This window comes from Schistocerca gregaria, chromosome 5, assembly GCF_023897955.1.
Source record: "Schistocerca gregaria isolate iqSchGreg1 chromosome 5, iqSchGreg1.2, whole genome shotgun sequence".
Classification (NCBI taxonomy): Eukaryota; Metazoa; Arthropoda; class Insecta; order Orthoptera; family Acrididae; genus Schistocerca; species Schistocerca gregaria.
Window position 1 is genome coordinate 501,000,932 of NC_064924.1, and position 21,722 is coordinate 501,022,653.

At 36.8% G+C, this 21,722-nt stretch overlaps 1 protein-coding gene across 2 annotated transcripts in view; it reads left to right on the top strand.

Annotated features, from left to right (window-relative positions):
* LOC126272042 (multiple epidermal growth factor-like domains protein 8) overlaps positions 1-21,722 on the top strand; it is a 371,715-nt gene that overhangs the window by 211,392 nt on the left and 138,601 nt on the right. For both annotated transcript variants that reach the window (XM_049974556.1, XM_049974557.1), the window contains exons 14-15: positions 7,869-8,170; positions 14,190-14,304. In XM_049974556.1, coding sequence (XP_049830513.1) covers positions 7,869-8,170; positions 14,190-14,304 — 417 coding nt within the window. The remainder of the gene's footprint in view (positions 1-7,868; positions 8,171-14,189; positions 14,305-21,722) is intronic.

Sequence of the window (21,722 nt, forward strand, 5' to 3'; positions counted from 1 at the left end):
ATAGTCCAAATAAATTAGAAAACCAATTACATACGTAAAACTGAGCACAAAATTAGATCTGGTGCCTATTCCTTAAAACTGAGGGCCATCCTTTCTCTTTCATGAAAATGCAGATTGTATTTACATATGTTAATGGTAATTAGTTAAAAGTGAAAAAATTGAATTCTATGGAGGCAGATGGCAAAACAAGAGGGGAAGTAAAAATACCCCAGCTTGCTTTGTCACATAATGTTTAATCTGTGCCCAAATCATTTTGATCGCATTGAAATGGCAGTGGTATGGTGAAAGCCAAAGAACTCTGTGGCCACATTCTTTAGCTACCTCATCTACTACATACTGTGGAAACTGTGGCTAACTTTTTTCTCTATTTATTTGAGCAGTGCTTCACATAAATTTTCATGAATTTTCATATTGTAGTATGTTCAAAGTGTCTGCAGATCCCCTGACCACCTTCCTTAGAAGCAGTAGAGTTGCACCATTGTCTCTCTCCTTCTCACAATATTCTCTCACCAAGCACCCAAACTCATGTGTCTGACAATGTAAAACATGGACAGATCGCTGAACTTTCCATTTAGCAGCCACACTTTTTTGCACACTTCCTCAACAAGCTTCAGATATGGTGCAAAATAAACTCGCCTCACAGAGAAATAAAGCACATAACAAAACGGATCACAACTCTTTTAAGTTACCAGCTGCTAGCATAGTCTGCAGCTGGCTGCAGTAATTACTACCTGCAGTAGCCAAGAGATTTGACAATGGTGAACAGTACAGAAGGTGCAGCCAAGTGCATATGGTGGTTAGCTGTTGCTTTCGTAGCAGCCTTGTAAACAGCTATACATGAATCACTTTGTTATTTTGATTTTCTTATTCAGGTATAACTTGGTCAAAATTGCACTCAACACTTGTGAAAAATCTGTTTCTACACCAACACAGCCAGCAGCTGTGGCTGAGTGGTCCTAGGCACTTTAGTTCAGAACCACACTGCTGCTACGGTCGCAGGTTCAAATCCTGCCTTGGGCATGGATGTCTGTGATGTCCTTAGGTTAGTTAATTTTAAGTAGTTCTAAGTCCAGGGGCTGATGACCTCAGATGTTAAGTCCCATAGTGCTTAGAACCAGTTGAACCATTTACATAAAAAAAAGGAATCAATATTTGCAACAATAATTTTCTGGTTGACAACCACATTCTATACATCATTAATATTTTGTGATACTACATCAGAAATTAACTACTATTACCCTCACATATGTCAATGTTCACACCAACAACTGTTTGCACTATCTGCAGATAAAAATCAGTAATAACTTTGTTAAGGATGTCATCTTCAACTCGACAATTTTCTGCACTGTTTGCAGTATTTAATTTGTTTCATGAGTTCAAACCTGCCTCACCACATTTCTAATTTGACAGCAATCGATAACTCTCAAACTTTCAACTTAACTTTGTCTTGAATATTATCAACATGAACTTTTAATCTGTTACTGTCTACTATTGATGTGTCTTCTGGCAAAACCTTCTGCAACTCAGTTACTGACAGTTCAAATACACTTTTACTTTCAGTAAAAGTAAAGTTCTTTTTGTCTGCAATTTCATCTTTTTCTTTAACATTGTCATTCATTACGTGCACATAAGCCATTTTAATCATACATACTCCAGGTTCTTTATTCGCAACTCATATTGATTCACTTTACTAATTACTGATACATGCTCTCTTTCGTCTTGGCATTCATTCACACTGTCTTCCACTTTAACCAAATCATCATCCATCAATTGCATACACTCTATTCAGTATCATCAAAGGCATCAATTTTTATGTTAACAATATCTTGCTCAATCCCCAAATCTGGTATGTCAACAACCTTTCCATGTTCTACTTTGCAAATTGCAAAAGTGTGACTGTTGTTGCAAACTACTTACATCGCTGTTAACCATCAAAGTTACAGCTTCTTTCATTATCTGACGTAAGTCTGCACTATTATATATTTTGTGCTCATCATTACTCATTAAGTCCACTCATTCTGACTCGGTATTCACGAAGACACCCACAGTCACATCAACAGATTTCTGCTCAGTATATCCATTGACATCAGTATAACATTTATGCACTGTCTCATATATTTGCTTACATTGTTGGTCATTTTTGTTTTTTTCCCCACTTCACTTACTAATACTACTACTAATTTGCAACTTTACACACACCTTTTCCTCAATCAAGCCATTAGCCTGACTGACCATTTCATTTACTGTTCTTGAAGTCCCTGTTTCTATTACAACATCTATTTGAGTCTCAACTGACTACTCTTAATGCATATAATTAAAGTTACCAATGATTTTGTCTGATTTTACTTTCCTGCCCAGTATCATTTACTTCTCCAACAGCTTCATTAATTTTTTTCCACACTTGCCTTTTTAAACACTGTCATTTCTTATTCGTTTGTTACTAACTCACATTCTCTTTCACTCTGACGTTCATTCATATCATTGTCTGTTATATCATAACATTCTCTCCATATCTGTTTAAGTTGATCATAATGCTTCTTTTGTATATCACTTAGTTCATCCATATTATCTTCAGCCTCCCAAAACTACTTCTCACATTCATATGGCACTCTTCCTGGAATTTCATAATTATACTCATTAATCAAATGCATGTACTGTAGCTCCCATTCTTCATCAACAACCTTATTTGCCATTCTCAGAAGAACTTGTTGACATGACTACAATTAAATCATCCTCACAAAATTCAACAACTACTTTCATGATTTCATTATTAGGTAGTTTTATTAAAATTAAGTGACAGGTAGCAGGGCTCTCTTCCCTATCATTTCTTGACTGCGTTCCTGTTTGTATTCACTGTTGCTCTGTTTACTTGCAACCTTTGTTTCTCCTTTCCAGAAAAACTATTTTGTCACTAGCTCTACCCTCAATTGCTTTGTTCATCAGTTGTTTTTTATCCTTACTTCATAGCAGTAGCATATTCTTCTATTTTCAAGTAATATGTTTATTTTGGATAGCGAAAGCAAATCAAAGGCATTAGTGTCAGTGATCAAAGCTGAAATGAGTGCCACAGCTACAGACCATGATATTTCTGAAAGTAAGATAGAGGGCAAAACTCTATTGTAAATCCTGCTCAAATTCCAGAATTGTGAAATTAATTCTTTAAAAACATTAGCTAATCAAACATCAATGTAGAAAATTACCCAGATAAGGTAAATTTACACTTACCAATTTTAAGGCAAAACTTTTCATTGAGCAACACTACTGTAAAAGACTGAAAAATAAAACTATAGCAGGATGGAATGGGATACCAACAAAAGTATTAAAAACAGTCTCCAGAATAATTGCACAGCCCCTCTCTACAAAAGTTAACCATTCTCTTCGAGATGGTTAGTTTTCAGACACACTCAAGTATGCACCAGTTAAGCCTTTACTCAAAAAAGGTATAAAATAACATAGGGGAAACAACCACCCAGTCTCTCTTCTTGAATCACTACCAAAAATATTTGAAAAAGTAGTCACAACACATATTCAAAATTTCATAGAAAAATTTAAAATAACCTCAAAAAATCGGGATGTATTTCAAAAAGGCAAAACCACAGACCTAGTCAAGGCTTTTGACAGTGTGCACCACTACTTGCTATTCTATAAACAGAAAAAAATGGAATTAGTGGCACTGTATTAGATTGGTTAAAGAGCTACGCGGAATTAGCTGAGCGGTCTAAGGCGCTGCAGTCGTGGACTGTGCGGCTGGTCCCAGCGAAGGTTCAAGTCCTCCCTCGGGCATGGGTGTGTGTGTTTGTCCTTATGATAATTTAGGTTAAGTAGTGTGTAAGCTTAGGGTCTGATGACCTTAGTTATTAAGTCTCACAAGATTTCACACACATTTGAACATTCTTAGATTGGTTTAAGTCCTACCTAACCAACTGAAGACAAAGAGTGGTTAAACATCAATGAGAGGAACTTATACATGGAAAACCATATCACAAAGAGTACCCTCAAGGTTCTTTCTTAGGGTCCAATCTGTTTCTTTTTCACATAGATGATTTGTGACTTAATATTGAGTGTCACTCATTTTTATTTGCAGATGGCACATCTGTAATCATTGAAAGTAACAGTACTGACCAATTTCCTCAAACTATATTAAATACCTTAGAAAAATTAGATACTGGTTTTGATTTAAAGGGGTTAAAATTAAATTTGGAGAATACTCAGTTAATGCAGTTTAAAACTAAACAAACAAAATTAAATGATGTGTAAATCAATCTCAAAAACTAAGATTTGCTGGAAACTAACTGAGTGAAATTCCTAGGAATGCAACTGGATAAAAATCTGTCATGGGGCTTATGTTGCAAATAAATGAAATAGCATAGCATTTGCAGTGAGAATGTTGCACATATGGACATAAGGAAAGTACTATATGAAGGCTACTTCGAATCAGTAAGAAGGTATTGAGTTTTGTGTTGGGGTAATTCAAACCACATTTGTTGAACATTAAAACTTCAGAAAACCACCATTAGAAATATGAAATATGCGCAATGTAGGTGTTCCCTCACTGTACATCTGTGAGATGACCAATCATTTTCATCATGATTACAATAGCAGAAATCAAAATAATTTTGTGCTGCCCACCTCCATTTAAAACTTTATGCTCAAACTCCACAATATATGGGTATGAAAATTTGTAACAAAGTGAAACGAAAAGAATTGCTCAGTACAAACTTAGAAACACTGAAAAATAAAGCTGTATATGAGAAACTAGTGCAGAAATGTTACTATTCAGTAGAAGAATTCACAAAGGAGTACCTGCAAATTTGAGTAGTGTAGAGAGCACTTATGTGTGTTAATTTTTTTAAGTATTTTTACTTTTTAAGAAAAATTATTAGTTGCATATAAATTATGTATCCAGTACAGTATCTTATATTAATGATATTTTTTGTGTTCTGATGAGTCTCCTGTGCATTAAATCACTGAGCTGAAATTGTGTGTTATGAGACAGTAAACTTCTATTCCTGTCTTTACTTTTCCATTTAATTTATTTCCTTTCATAAGGTCCCTTCCACTGAACACAGTTCTCTTTATTACTATACCTGGTTCAATTTCCCTGTTTAATTTCCTGTCACTGTTCACTTCGACATTAGTCTACCGAGTTGTTTCTAGTCACTGATGGCTCTTTATTTCATGCCAAATCATGTCTATAGTTATCCTTATCCCTACCAGTATCAGTTGCATTCTTTCTAATTACTGGTTCGTCGCCTGTAAACTCATTCCAATGCCACAATAATTCCACTGCCACAGTCCACAGACCTAGATTGTTTGTGCCTTGTTTATTCCAAATATTTCAAGAAATTATTTATATTTTTTCTGGGTGCACGTCAAAGCATTTAATTTTTGGGGCAGTTTGCTCTTTAATCCCACAATTACAAAACTACTACCTAGTTCTCTATTTGAGTACTTCAGTTTATTACCCCAATACTGACCGAAATCTTTCAAGGTAGTGATACCTCTTCCAGGATTGTACCTAATACTTTCCCATAATTCACTTAATCTGTGCTGTGCCTTACAAGACCAATATTTTTTTAAAAGTAATTTCTTTAATTCTTGCCATGAACTAAGAGACTCCGCAATGTCAATTACCCAATCAAAGGAATAGCCCCTCACAAAAGACATTTTTTCTTTATCATTGCCGTTTCCTGGCAGATCATTGAGCTTTATAATAAAATCAACAGGATTTACATCAGCATACAGTTCAAAATCACTAAATTTTTTACAGTGAACACAAGAAGATATGAGTGCATGAGACACAACATAGGTCCCCAACTATCTAGTCACTGTTAATTCTGCATAACACTACAGCTGTTGGTACCCCATTTGAAGATTCCTGGCAGAATTCACTAACTTCTCATTTGGAATCACTGATTAGGTTTAAGACTTTCGTTTTTGCCAAATATCTCTTATACACTCAATGACAGACAGTTTTATCTTGTGGTATTTTTTTTTTGTACTGGCTGCTGTTGTCGATTGCTATCCCCTTTCAGCGTCATCTTCATAGTTGCTGATGTTGCTCATAATCCCGTGCCATCCACAATGTTTACTTCTACTGTGTCACGCATTGCTAGGCTGTCACACCCTGGGATGTGACGCTGGTTGATCTTGCACACTGATTGGCTGCTGCAGTGGGTTCCAGTAATGGTGGCTTCTGCTTGAAGTCAAAATTCCTAGTCTAATTCTTGATGTAAAATCTTCACCTCTTTGTCTTTATACTGCGCACTGTTACGTTAGTCACTGTCTGTTTATGCCATATACACACACATTTTGCCACTTCATTGTATTGTTATTATTTGCAAATTTTCCACATTTTCCTCATTTGTACATGATCATTATATCATACCAAAATAAGATTTTCTCCACACAACTAATCACTATATGCAATGGCTTGGTGCCCCTATTTTCATTCCATACATAATGCTGTTTCACTTGTACTGCGTGTGATGTTCACAATCTATTTATTAACACTGCCATTGTTACACTTGTGTCTGAATCCATCTCATCATACCAAAACAGTAGAAGCCCTCACCTAGCAGCACCATGTGGGGCTATTGGAGCTGCCTAAAATTGTTATGACTACCACTTTGCTTTCACTATTTCAAAAGTTCTTGTCACTGTGCCCTCTCTGCAAAGCGTTCCTCACCCCAGGGGGAACTGTATGCGACATTCTTCTTACCTATTGTTTTATTGCTGTCAGTTTTGAAGCACCTTGAAGTCTCATATCTCATTGAAAAGAAGTAACATACTGGGAACTGATGACAGGTAGTACAGATAGAAATGCAGGAGATCTTAAAATATTAGTAACAACAGTTGTTGTTACTAGCTTTTCCTTTCATGTAATAGTGAGATTCTTTGGGTAGAGGTGATTTTTAGTTTGTACCTAAATCTTTTTCATATTCATTTTTTTAACTTTGAGCCTCTAGGAAACTACTAATACTCCTAATAGTTATAAATTTGTTGTGTTTTTAAATACTGCTCCCAAGATTACATGGATAACTGAAAACCACGGAAAATCCTAAATACATAATTACTTAAAACTACTATTTATTGTGTTTACAGAACATGCTATGTGTGCCGTATTAAATTCCAATGTGTTAGTTACATGTTACTCATTGGAAACAAGCTTGTAGGAGAATGTTAAGGCAAACAGAGAGACTGGAAATCAGTTATGAACATATTACAAGTATACAGTCCACACATTAGTTGTAGGTGAAATGGGAAGTAATAGAACAGTATTTCAGAGATGTCTGATGGTGTGGGATTGAGGCCCTCATTGTTTTTTGTCGGTAAAATGTAAAATCACTGGCATAACTGTGTGTTTTAAATGAAAATATTCATTCCAGTTAGAACAGACTATCTTGAGATTTGTTTTTTATCTTTTCAGAAATCATTTAACTATGCACAAATAATTCCCAAACCAGATAATTCATACATGGATAATAGGGAGCTCTTTGTTTGTGTTTTACATATATTTCATGTATATCAGATATACATTGTCTATTCTTTTACCCTTAAATTTTTCAAAGAGATGGCTATGAAATCCTCAGTGTGTCAAGATCACATAAATGTACATTTTGAAATATGAACAAATCAGAGTCCATTAAATTTTGGGCATGCATCTGTGCAGCCTGAAATTTAATGGACTATTCATTACGCCACATATCATCTTTATTGTTAATTATTTTACTGTTAACGTGAGTTTGAACTTTCTGCTTTATTAATTCATCAAGTTATTATAGGTAGCCAAATTTTAGTAATTGTGTTGAGTTGTTTATTGAGTTATGAATATGTACAGTACCTTTAACAATGTTTTTCTTTCTCAGGTATTCACATTTGATTATTTAGAACCATATGAGAATGGCTCTTGCCATTTATATACAAACTGCTTGCACTGTTTGGAAGATTCCCTTTGTGGATGGTGTGATTTAAACCAGCGATGCATGTCAAGAAAGTCAAATGAGTCAGAAGAATGTGTATCCCCCGCATTGCCAAATGAATGGCGCTACCTTACTCTGCTTCCATCAAGTTGTGCCAATTGCTCCAACTATATTTCCTGTGAAAGTTGCATTAGCAGTGGCCTTTGTGAATGGTGGACAGAGGATGCTCGTTGTGCAAGGAAAGGGAGGTAAGAAATATAATGTATTCCTGAATTTTAATGTAGCGTAACTTACCATGTGTGAAAAGATAAATGTTGACAGAAGAAATGAGAATGCATTAATATTCAAACACTGTAGAGTCCAGGATGGAATAACAACAACATGGAAAGTATAAATTGCTACTCACCACATAGTGGAGGTGTTGAGTCACAGACAGGCACAATGAAAAATAACTTTTTCATTGTGTCTGTCTGTGACGCCAGTGCCTTCCCCATGTGGTGAGTAGCAATCTATCCTTGTCATAATGTGTGACACTTGCTGTATTGGCTGTAACTTGAGGAAGGTAGAGATCTAAAGTATAAAATGTGTCCATCTTCAGAGGAACAGTATTTGATGTACAGTCTACATGACCACACTTATATTAGTTACAGATACTTACAGGATAAGGAACTCTTAATTATAGTACCATTTTGCCTATTGGAATAAGTGATATGATTGCAGCAAAGTAGAACCTTCAAAAAATTTTGAAAGATAAACCACTCCCCTTCCTTCCTCACCTTTTTCAAGTCACCAATGGCAGTAGATTGCTGGTTTTATGTGATTTGAACACACCAACACACCATGGAGAGCTTCTGCCCCCTCTCCAAACCCGGATTTAAATCACTGAGCATCAGCAGTTTGTGCACTGCGAAAGGCAGAGGTGTTTAGCCACCAAAATATTGGCCATATATGATAATTCCATCTTGCAGAACTCTACAAGTGAATAAAACTTACGGACATGATAGATAAAATAACAAACATATTAACAACTTGGTGGAAATAAATGAAAGTGCAAGAGCATTTTGCCACTTGTGCACAGAGTGCTGGATGCCAAATGGTGTGAGGTCAGCATGACTACAGTGTCAATAGGATTGGAACGCACAACACAAGAGACTGCAGGTGCAGTTGTAACCACATTTAACAGGACATCAAGGCGCACAATCCCACATGTCGGCAGCACTATTTGTAATGGTGCCAAGAGTGCATGTACTGGACCAACCAGGAGAGGGTCATGTGTTCTTATCGGATTAGAGCAGATTCAGCCTGTGCAGTGATTTTGAAAATACTCTTCTATGGTGAAAAGTGGAAACACACAGTGCACACAGGAACATTGTTGATCGTGATCATTTTGGGGGTGGTTTTGTGCGAGGAGGCATAATTGTTCATGGGCATACTGACTTCCAAATCTTTGAACACCATAGAGTCACTTTTAACATTATTGTGACACTTTACCCCTTCCCAGTGTGTGTCTTTTTAGGGGAAACGGTCTGCTCTGACTTCATTTTTATGAGTGAGAATGTGCTACCATATTAAATACCACAGGTGGAGAAGCTCATGGAACAAAATAATATTCAGGAAATGGGCTAACCTGCTCCTTCCGGCGAATTAAATTCCATCAAGCACATGTGGGATGCAATGGGGAGACATACTGCAGCACATTCACATGTTCCAAAGACCATCCAGCAGCTGTCAACTTCAACCATAGCCAACCCTGTGGCCAGTAAGGGAGGACATTGGAGAGCATGCATTGCCACCTGTGTTGATCACACACCATATTAAGATCTATGTCTTGCCTTTTGTAATGTCCAGGGACCACTGTAAATCGTGGTGACTTCAGTGTAATTATTGTCTTTGAGTAAAAGTGTCATTTCTGTGTACTGTATTGCATTTTTCCTTGTTACCTTCCGTTCTGTACAGCAGCTGGTCTTTCTATGTATTGCCCAAGTTTCACCAAACTGTGATACTTGGATGTGATAGATGATGCAAAAGTTCCTTTCGTCCTTCAATTTTGCAGACTGGTGTGTGTGTGTGTGTGTGTGTGTGTGTGTGTGTGTGTGTGGTGTGTGTGTGTGTGTGTGTGTGTGTGTGTTTTCCTTGCGAATAACTGAATTGAAAATGATACAGTTAAGGTTGCTGGTTGGATGATTGTATGTTCTTGATGCTTGGATATTTATTCTCTTGTCAACTGCTGTCTTACTTTGTTGAGCTACTGTACAAAGTTTTCAAACGTTTGAAATGTACGTAGTAAATTTTCTTCCAGTGAAATGATATGATCTTTTTCACAACAAACTTGAAAAAACAGCTTCTAGGGAGGCCAGCAACAGGTCTGAGACATTGTGAATAACAATTAAAAAGCACTCAACACTCAATAGCCATTCAAATTATCATAAAAATTATAATAATTAAAAGGTCAAGAATTATGAAGTGTTTACAAAAGAAGCGTAACTGTGTGAATGTGCTTTATTTGCAATTACCAGATTCACATAAGTATAGATGCATCTTCAGGTTTATCTGCCAAGAATACAGATCACTGTGTGAAATTTTTTGAAATGATTGATGTAACACAACCGCAGATAATGTTGGCATTTGACAAACGATGATGAGCAGCTCTCAAAGTGTTTATATTTTCATAATTTTCGAGGGTAATCCCAAAAGTAAGGTCTCCTATTTTTTTATAACTACATAGACCAGTTTATTTCTACAATGGTCTACATCAGTTTACAGCTTGAACATTTAGCTATTTTTCAACATAATCACCATTTCTGTCGATGCATTTTTGAGACGTTGTAGCAGTTTTTGTATGCCCATGTTACACCAGCTTGCCGCCATGCTGTTCATAAAGTTATGAACTGGTGTTATTGTTGCTTGGTCTCAGGTGTAAAGTGGTATGCCCAGGTTTCGTCATGCATGACAGTTGAGTTGTTCGGCTGCAAGGCAGTGAAGAAATGCACGGGAAGCATCAACTCATTGCAGCATGTGGTCCTCAGTCAGTATGCATGGTACCCGTCTTGCGCACACCTTCCGGTAATTCAATGTTTCCATTAAAATTCTGTGAGTGGAGCTTCAGGAAACCTCAGGAACCAATGTGCAGAGATCATCCAGGGTGATCCGCTGATCTTCATGTGTGCTTTGCTCAACGATCAACACTGTCTCCTCAGAAATTGGCGGTCTCCCCCTCCTGTATTCGACATGAATTTTGGTCCAACCAGCTGCAAACTCTCTATACCACTAATGAACATTTTTGAGATCTATGCATGACTCACCATACACTTCCATCAATTGGTGATGGATTTCAGTTGGCGCAGTGCCCTTTGCTTTCAAAAACCGAATAACTGCACGCAATTCACACTTGGCGGTAACATCCAACGGGAGCGCCATTATGTACGGCTGCCAAGCCAAGACTGAGTGCCTCAGCACAGCATGCGCATGTTTACACACAGTGCATGAAGCACTCTTCATAACAGTGTGACCAACTGCACACTAAAAGAGTTGTGTACTTATACAAAAGTAGAAGACCTTACTTTTGGGATTTCCCTCGCAGATGGACATTTACGGAGACCCAGCATTTAGGAAGAATCCACGGTAAGAGTCAAATTACAGTGGTGGGTTTTCATAATGAAATTGAGTATATCGAAAAGATGCTTGTCAAAATGTGCAAAAGCAGGGGAAAAACAAATTATGAATGGGACACTAATGTGAACTGAGATAAAATGCCAAAAAGATCTGCTAATTTCAAGGAAAAGTATTCTTAGAATTTTATCCAAAAAATAATAATACAGTAAGGAACCAAAACATCGAGGATGAAAGAGACCTGAAAAATAGCTTACTGAATAACATCCCATAGGATATATTGCAGAATTATGTACAGATCAGCTGTATAAATCTGATGTGAGTAAAACTTTAAATCCTGTGTGGTGTGTATCCATCTGCCATATTGCTAACAGACCGATGAGGTGTAAGCAGCTAGGCTAGCAGTATTCTGGAAGGCAGAAGACCACAGTTCCAGAGAGGAAAAAGAAAGTAAACACACAAACAGCTGCAAGGAGAAAATCATAACTAGGAAAACAAGCGTTTCTGGGAACCGCGTTACATAACTTTAAACAATCTGTAGTTTATTGTAGGTATGAAATTAAAGATAAAACATAATCTGCTTTACATCGGTACGTCAGTTTTATAAAATTACTGAAGGAGTAGTATTTGAGTATAATAAAGTTGCTAAATTAACATGAAAACCATCTTAGTAGCTACTGGTGACAATTCAGATTGTCAAAACTTGATAGGATATTGCAGTGTCAGTTTTCAATCTGATTATTCAGAGCTGAACCAGGGGCTTGCTTTAATGCTTTCATGACATGTATTTCTTCTAAAACATTTCCTTTTGTTTTCTTAAATATAACATACAAATTGTTTTTGTGTCATCTTTAAGGTGTTATGTGATCCAGTATTGTCATATAGTTATTAAACAGTTACTGTTGATGGATTTATAAAACTGTTACTTAGTGCAGTTTATGGATAGTATAAATGAAATTATTTGATTCATCGTGAGACTATTTTGACACTGTGGTTTGTCTTACAAAGGAGATTACTTTTGAAACGATATTATGCCATATACGGAAATATTGCTCGGTTGCAAGGAAACTGTAACAAGTTAGAGCAGCATAGAACTTTGAACATGCACAAGTGAGAGAAATTGAGTGTCACTGGTTGTTTGACTCTTGCCAGAGTAATGAGGGAAAGTTGAAAATACTAAATGAAATGTTTCAGGAAAGATGGTGACAAATAAAAATATACTAATATTATTTCAAGAATCAGTTTTCATTGGCAGCCATAAGAAGGTCTTACACACTTCTAGAGACTACTTCAATAGCCATAATATAAATGAGACTAATTTAATTACAGTACACAGAGTAATTTTTTCTGTACTGTTTCTTATGAAAAGGAGAGAACCTTTAACATGTCGTAGAAAGAATCATTTCATGCAACAATTTTCACTCTAAATAAGTCTAAGACATTTTGGATAGGTAGATAACTCACAGTTTGCTGCTTTTCTTCCTCAAACCTGTTGCTATATGTACAGTAACCAGCAGTTAGCTAGTGGTTGTGGTATAGCTGCTGATCAATCAGCCTTAAAAGTTCTGCAGTATAAGGGAGCAGAATGGCATGCAGAAATGCAATACAACTTTTTGCTGGGGTAACAATGGATCAGTGCTTAAAGTAAATGTCTCCAGTGCTTGGAGAAGAATATCCATGTCACACTACTAAGTTCAAATAGCACATATCATTTCAGAGAATACCTTGTTCCTGGACAACGCTGCTGAAAAAAGGGAAATAATGGCAAGAGTAACATACTTCAACCTTGATCAAACAGTAGAAAATCCAGGATGGAATGTAACAGTATTATGAAAAGGAAAGTTGCCACTCACCATATAGTGGAGATGCTGAGTCACAGGGATAGGCACAACAAAAAGGCCTCAACCTTGATGACATTTGCATTTTGCTCTTTTTTGCAAGTTTCGTGTCTGCATTCTGCACTCTCTCTGACAGGAGTAGATAGCAAATTCTATCTTGTGGCACAAAGAAATGCTAAAAAAAGATCAAAGGTGGCACACCAAGGTATCTAAATAGAAGTGTTAAGAGCCACCAAACTTAAAGCCATTATTGCAATGTATCATCTGTTTCTCATAAAAAAAGTGTGCCTCAGAAAATGAAGTTGACCCTGTCACAGTAGAAATTTTGTGATCATTTAAGAAGAGAATTGGTACTATAATTTTTCATTGTAAAGGTTGAACCATGTTCCTCCAGTCTCAAAAAATGAAATGGGAGGTCTGGCATTCTCCAGATTCAACGGCAAATAAAATCATCAACCCAAGATCAACATCCAACAATTCTTTCTTTTTCCTCTACGCAGAATTGCGTCCTGCAGAGCCATATCACATTATGGTACTTTGTCTGCACGCAGTTGAATAGCAACTTCTGCTGTTATGAGATAATGAATCTACTTGCTGTGTGCATTCATACTGATGTAAATGTAGCTGAGAATGTGGAGTTTTTCCCCCTTAGCTGGCCTGGTATCATTTAAACTGTAAAGCCTGTATATAGTTTTTCTGTGGCTGTCGTTGTGTCATAAAATTGACTTGCTACTTGCAGTGTATTATTAGTATCATTTCTGCTATTGCCACCATCAGTTCAGCACAGCTATAAAAATTATTTAGTTGATGTTATTTGTAGATCACAAGATGCTGTGATACACCTGTCAGAGTGTCCTATGCCCTGCCACCTGCGAAGAAATTGTTCTCAGTGTTTGGATGACAGAGGGCGATGTGTGTGGTGTGAAACAAAACAGGTAAGCTGATACAAGGTTTGAAAGTGCATGTGAAGCTGTACTCTGGTAACGTAAATTAATTTTTTGATAATGTTTAAAAGCTTGATTTACTTTGCAATTATTGCACCAAAAAGGGAATTTCCTTCAAGTAATTTGTACCCATAGTTAGTCTGAGCTCACTTTCTTCTGAAACAGACAGATGTTCAAAGAGAGAGACCACATTCAGAACACTGCCATTTTTCTGTTCTTACTGTTACAGATGTCTGTAGACACTGTGCAAATAAAACTACATTTTATTTTCTCCAGAAAAATAGCTAACAGTAGGCTTGCACTGAGACCTGTAGGAGGAGCAGCTTCCTACAGGCTTTTGTTTTGTCCTGCTTCAAAATTATGGAACTGCTCTTGTGAGTTGAAGAGGAGGCACATCTTTCTTTTGCCCAGTTTTTTCTAACAATTTTATCAATAGTTCTGGCTTATTAATTCCTTTTTTTGTTAGTGATTTTATCTGAAACTTTATCCGGTTTTCTTTTCATTGCTGGCTTTTTATTGATGTCTGTCTTGCAGACATTTTTTCATCTCATATTGTCATCATTTGATATGATCCAATAAAGCTGCCTCTAGCCTTTTCTACCCATTACGTTTCTAATATAACAACAAAAATAATCAGTTTTTGAAAAGATGATGTAATTGCATAGATAAAAAATTTACTCGGCAAGCAGCAGCAGGTGAACACATGTGTAAAGGTATTTACATTTGCAGGCTTTAGGGGTCAGACTGAGTCTGTCCTTCTCATCCCTCCTGGTAAGCTCCCGTGACCCAAGATTCTGGGTGACTTCTCTAAACTCTTCCCATTTCCCAAACCTCACTAGTCCTATTTCTTCATCTCTCTTTCTTCTCCTTCAACCCTTCTACCAGGAAGACGGGTGACTGGCTCTGAAAGCTTGCAAATTTAACTACATTTATTTGTGCATTCTTCTGCTGTCGCTTGATGAGTATATTTCTTATTTATCCAATTACCTTACAGTTCTAACATTTACACAACCCTGTTCCTCCTGCATGTTTCTGGTGTCACCTACCCATCTTCCACTAGGGCATCCTGTCTCTCTCTTGGGGTGCAGCAGAGAACTTTTCTTAACACTTTACCATTCATTCACATGGCTATTTGTCCCTCCTTTCCATTTAATTTTCATTGTGGTCATAACTAGGTCTTTGTTTTCCTGCCTCTTCTTGTAATTCCAATGTACATCTCTACATTGCTTGTTGAACAACCTTCAGATTTTGAATAATTTTTACATTAATAGTCCAAGTTCCACTGCCATCAGTCAAAGCCGATAATACACACTAATTGTATACCTTCCTGTGCTGCCACATTGCAAATTTAGTTTTAAAACTCTGTTTAAGTTACCAGAAGTACTTCAAGCCAACCCAGCTACTTTGTTCATCTGCTTTGATGTTGATCAAGTTGATAAACTGCCATAAACACAAAAATGCAGCAACTGGTTCTGTTACTTCATTGTTAGTCAACTTCTGTTTTCAGTGTTTTGTCTAAGCAGTACTTTCACCTTATGTGATAATAAGAGCCACAGCCATAACCATGTTTTTCAGAGCTACTTTCAAACTTTATTCATCATTTCAGTTTATCTGCTTTAGAAGCCAAAACTAGAATGGTAGCCGAAAATTGAAGTTCATCTAAGACTACTGACAAACATTTTTGTGATATCGTATTTCCTTCTATGTTACCTACTTCAGGTTCCTTGCCATTCAATGAAGCTTAATGGAATTTGAACAATGAGTAGACAAGGATGAGACAAAAATATGGAAACACAGTGTGAAATGAACATAAATCCACATGCTAGACAAGCAGGCAGTTTACACTGTTATATCTGACCCTGACAGTACCTATGCAATTTCGTGAATATATTTCAAGCGTCAGTCATGGTCAGAACAATGTCCTGTGTAGTTGTGAGTGCATTATGTTGTAACTAAGTGAATTCAAACATTGGCACATTGTTGGTGCTCGTATGGTGGATGCTTCTGTAACTGAGGGAACTGAAGTGTAAAAGTGGAAAAGCATCATCCACTATGTCACAACATTGGCAAAAGTGTATGTTGAGTGATTATGATGAACTGTCGTTGAAGAGCATTGTGACAAAAAACAAAGAAGGCAACAGCTTCAAAAGTCACTGCAGAACAGTCACATTTGCAAACCTTTTCAGCTCTGAAACCATACAAAGATAGCTCCATAAGTGGGGAATTGCAGGGCGAGCAGGAACTCCAAAACCACATGTCGATGAGACAAATGCTCATAGCAGGAAGACGTGGTACCGAAGCTATGAAACGTGGTCTATATAGTAATGCAAGAAAGTCATTTGCTCAGATGGGCCTTCTTTCATACTGTTTACAACTTCTGACCAAATTTACATCAAAATAGTGAAACATGATGGGGTGGTGCTTTGGGCAGCCATATCATGATATTGCATAGGCCAGATGAGTATTCTACAAGGATTACGTGTCTACTTTGGTTGGCCAGGTCCATCCCATAATATAATGTTTGCCCCTCAATGGTAATGCTGTGTTCCAAGACAACAGGCCTGCTGTTGACATAGCTCAGCTCGCATTGTCCAGAGCTGGTTTTGTGAGCATGAGGATGTATTGTCCAAGTTCCCCTGGCTGCCATAGTCACCATATCTCAAAATTATTGAGCCGCTGAGGTGTACTTTGGAGACAAGGGTCCGTGACTGCTATCCATCTCCATTATTGGTACCTGAACTTGCCACTGCTGTTCAGGAATAGTAATATAAGATTCCCTTGAGAACCATACAGGACCTTTATTTATCCATTCCAAAGATGTCTTGAAGCTGTTTTGAAAGCTAACGGGTTTCCTACACAGTATTAGGCATTATCATGCATTGTGTTTCTGGCGTTTCCATATTTTTGTCCAGCCCATGTATATCATTCAATATAGTAACATAGGATTACACCTCAAATCCGCTAGCTTTACACTAAATAAAGGGGTTACGGCTAACATAAACACATATATTTTTCATAGTTTCAAGAATCACAATTATGTAAACAATTAAATGACATAGAATAATGTCTAAATGATAATTGTTTATCTCATAAATCACTTAATGATGTAAATAAAACAGAAAGAAACTTCCACATGGGAAAAATATATTAAAAACAAAGATTCCAAGACTTACCAAGCGGAAAAGCGCCAGTAGACAGGCACAATAAAATACACACAAACACACACATCCATACATACATATACAGACATAAATGTCTGCTTGTGTCTGTATATATATATATATATATATATATATATATATATATATATACATATATATATATATATATATATGTGCGTGTGTGTGTGTGTGTGTGTGCGAGTGTACACCTGTCCTTTTTTTCCCCTAAGGGAAGTCTTTCCGCTCCCGGGATTGGAATGACTCCTTACCCTCTCCCTTAAAACCCACATCCTTTCATTTTTCCCTCTCCTTCCCTCTTTCCTGACGAAGCAACTGCCAGTTGCGAAAGCTCGTAATTCTGTGTGTGTGTTTGTGTGTTTTGTTCATGTGCCTGTCTGCCGGCGCTTTCCCGCTTGGTAAGTCTTGGAATCTTTGTTTTTAATATACTTTTCCCATGTGGAAGTTTCTTTCTGTTTTATATATATATATATATATATATATATATATATATATATATATATATATATATATATATATGTGTGTGTGTGTGTGTGTGCGCGCGCGCGCGCGAGTATATACCTATTCTTTTTCCCCCCTAAGGTAAGTCTTGCCGCTCCCGGGATTGGAATGACTCCTTACCCTCTCCCTTAAAACCCACATCCTTTCGTCTTTCCCTTTCCTTCCCTCTTTCCTGAAGAAGCAACCGTTGGTTGCGAAAGCAGAAATTTTGTGTGTGTGTTTGTGTGTATTTTATTGTGCCTCTCTACCGGCGCTTTCCCGCTTGGTAAGTCTTGGAATCTTTGTTTTTAATATATCATAAATCACTTATCTTTATATAGCTCTTTCTTGATGTTGCATCTCTATGTAAAGTTTGTCTTTGATTCATGTATTTTGGAGCAGACATAAATCACAAAAAAAACTTAAAATATCAAAAGTAATTTAATAATACACGAAAAACCATGGACCTTGCCAAGGCGGCATTCTTGCATACCCAATGATACAGAGAGTCGTGCCATCAGTGCAACCATAACCAAGGGGTATCTATGGAGAGACCAGATAGGTCTATGGTTTCTGAAGAGGGGGAAGCAGCTTATTAAGTAGTTGCAGGGTTTACAGTTGGATGACTAACTAACCTGTTCTTTCTAACATTCAGCCAATGTGGCCTTGCTGTGTTGGTATTGCAAACGGCTGAAAGCAAGGGGAAACTGTACAGTTATTTTGCTTGATGGTGTATAGCTCTGCTTTATGCCTTAATCATGATGCCTTACTCCTGTGTAAAATATTCTGGAAGGAAAATATCTTTATATACTCATCTTAACATAGATCAGGATATAACAGCTTTTGTTATATGTTCTTGGACTATGAATAAATCCGTTAGCTACATTTAATAGTCTTGCTTTATTTGCTATAATTCATCACTTTACCTCTTGTTATCTTTTCACCACTTTGCTTATCACACAGTTCGTGTGGAAACTCTAATTGTTTAAGTTTAATGGAATTAATTTATTATCATTTTAAGATTAGTTCATTAATTTGTAATTACAGTTAGTTTAATGTATTGCATTTATTTACTGACAAGACAAAAAAAGTGTTGACTATATTCAGGAATGTGAAGATGATACATTTGAGTGTCAGAATTCATAGCAAATAAAGCAAAAATCTTTAAATAGAGCCAAAGCAGTCATTCAGACTAAAAAAGTAGGTAAGATAGCTTCCTCAGGGAGGGACATCTCAAGATAATGTCAGGGGAAAAACAACACTGTTCTGCACTTCAGAACAAGGAATGTGTGATCATTTAATGGGTAGGTTAGAGAATTTAACAAAGAAATGAATGAGTTTAAGTTAGATTTAAGGGGGATTGGTGAAGCATGGGGGCTGGACTCCTGGTCAGCTGTGTGCACAATCACAAATACAAAGTCAAACAGGATAATACTGGAGTAGGACTACTAACGAATAAGAAAATTGGCTTCTGAGTAAACTACTATACTACTGTCAACTACACAGTTAACACATTGTCATAGTCAAGGTGTACACAGCCTACACTCACCACAATAGCACAAATTCATATGCCCATTAGCTGTGCAGACAATGAAGAGATTGAAAGAATGTATAATGAGATAAAAGAAATTATGCAGATAGTTAATTGAGGCAAAAATTTGAATTTGATGAGAGACTGCTATTCAATAATGGGAAAAAGAAGAGAAGGAAAAATAGTAGTTGCATCCTGGTAGAATTTTGCACAGATCTAATTTGCAGACCCTTGGTTTAAGGATCATGAAAGAATGTTGTGTACTTGGAAGAGACAGGAAGACACTAGAAATTTAGATAGATTTTAAACTGTAAAACATTTCCAGAGCCAGATATGGATTCTGCTCATAATTTACTGGTTATGAACTGAAGCTTGAAACTGAAGAAATTGCAGAAAAGTAGGAAATCGATAAATGGGAAGAACTACAAGTTTTTGAGAGTTACAGAGTTTGCATTAAACAATGATTGACTAAAAGGGGAAAGAAATACAATAAAAGATGAATAGGTAGCTTTGAGAGATGAAGTTGTGAAGGAATCAGGCGAAATAGGTGAAAAGACGAGGTGGCATAGGAATACTTGGATAACATACAAGATGTTGAATATAACTGACTAAAGGAGTAAACATAAAAATGTAGCAAATTAATCCAGCAAAAGGGAATACAGTTGTCTAAAAATTGACACAACCAGCAAGTGCAATATCACAAAACAGGAATGGGTATACAAGAAATGCGAGGGTGTAGAAGCCTGTGTGACTAGAGGAAAGGTGGTTGACATGTACAGGAAAACTAAAGAGATCTTTGGGGAAAAGACAAGCAGCTTAACGAATATCAAGAACTCGTATGGCAAGACATTGCTAATCAAAGAAAGGTAGACTGAAATGTGGAATGAATATATAGAAGCACTATACAAAGAAAATGGACTTAAAAATAACATCATAGAAAGGGAAGACAAAATAGATGAAGATGAGATGGGAAATTGGTACTGTGAGAAGAATTTGACAAAAGATATAATTGGAAACAGGGCTCCTGGAGTAGACAGTCCTTTAGAATTACTGAAATCCTCAGGAGACCCTGCCATGAGAGAACTATTCCACCAGATGTGGAAGATATATGAAAGAGGTGAAATACCCTCAGACTTCAAGAACAACACTTTCCAAAGAATGCTGGTGCTCATAGGTGTTAGTAATACTGAACCATCACTTTAATAAGTCATTGTTACAAATTATTTATAGACAAATGTAAAACATGTAGAAGTCGACCTTGAGGAGGGTCAGTTTTGGCTTTCACAGATATGTAGGTACACACAATGCAGTACTGACTCTACAGCATTCCTTCTTTTTGATTGATTAAAGGAAAACATACAGTTATGGCATTTGTAGGGTTAGAGAAAGTTTTTGAAAATGTTGACTGGAATACACTATTGAAATTCAGGAAGCACTGGGAATAAAATACAGGAAGTGAAAGGTAATCTAGAACTTGTACAGAAACAGTTACAAGAGTTGAAGGACATAAAGTGAAAGAAATAGTTGAAAAGGGAGTGAGACAGGATTGTAGCCTGTTGTCAATGTTATTCAATCTGTACGAGTGAGCTGTGAAGGAAACCAAGGAGAAATTTAGAAAGGAAATTAAAGTTCAACAGAAGACATAAAAGGTTTAAGGTTTACCAGACATAGTTGTGTCAAAGGCAGCAAGTAATTGTGATCAGCGAGATGGCTAGTTCCATGGGAAAATTAAGAAAACAATCAGAACTGGGGACCAAAACAGTCATGTCGAGTGTCATGTGCATTGGTACTGTGTCTGCTCTTGCTTCCAACTTACATAAATGATCTGCCAATAGCATTAAACAGGAGTTCGAAAACTGAGTATAATGTTCGCTAATGACACAAGCATACTAATGAATGGTCCAAACTCAGCCCAAGCAGACACTGTTCAGATGATGGTGGAACAGGCCTACAAGTGGTTCACAGCTGACAGTTTAAGTATTGACCCCACAAAGACTCATGCTGTGAAGTTTCAAACAAGCAATAGTGACCTTTTAACATGAGAAGTAAACATCAATTAGTGGTACACTGAATGAAGCACAGTTTGTAACATTTCTTGCAGTCCAGCTGGATAACAAGTTAAAATGAAGCGAACAGATGGATAAGCTAACTGAGAAGCTCAGTTCATCGTGTTATTTCCTGAGAAGCATCTCTCATTGTGTTGACCTAAATGCAAAAGT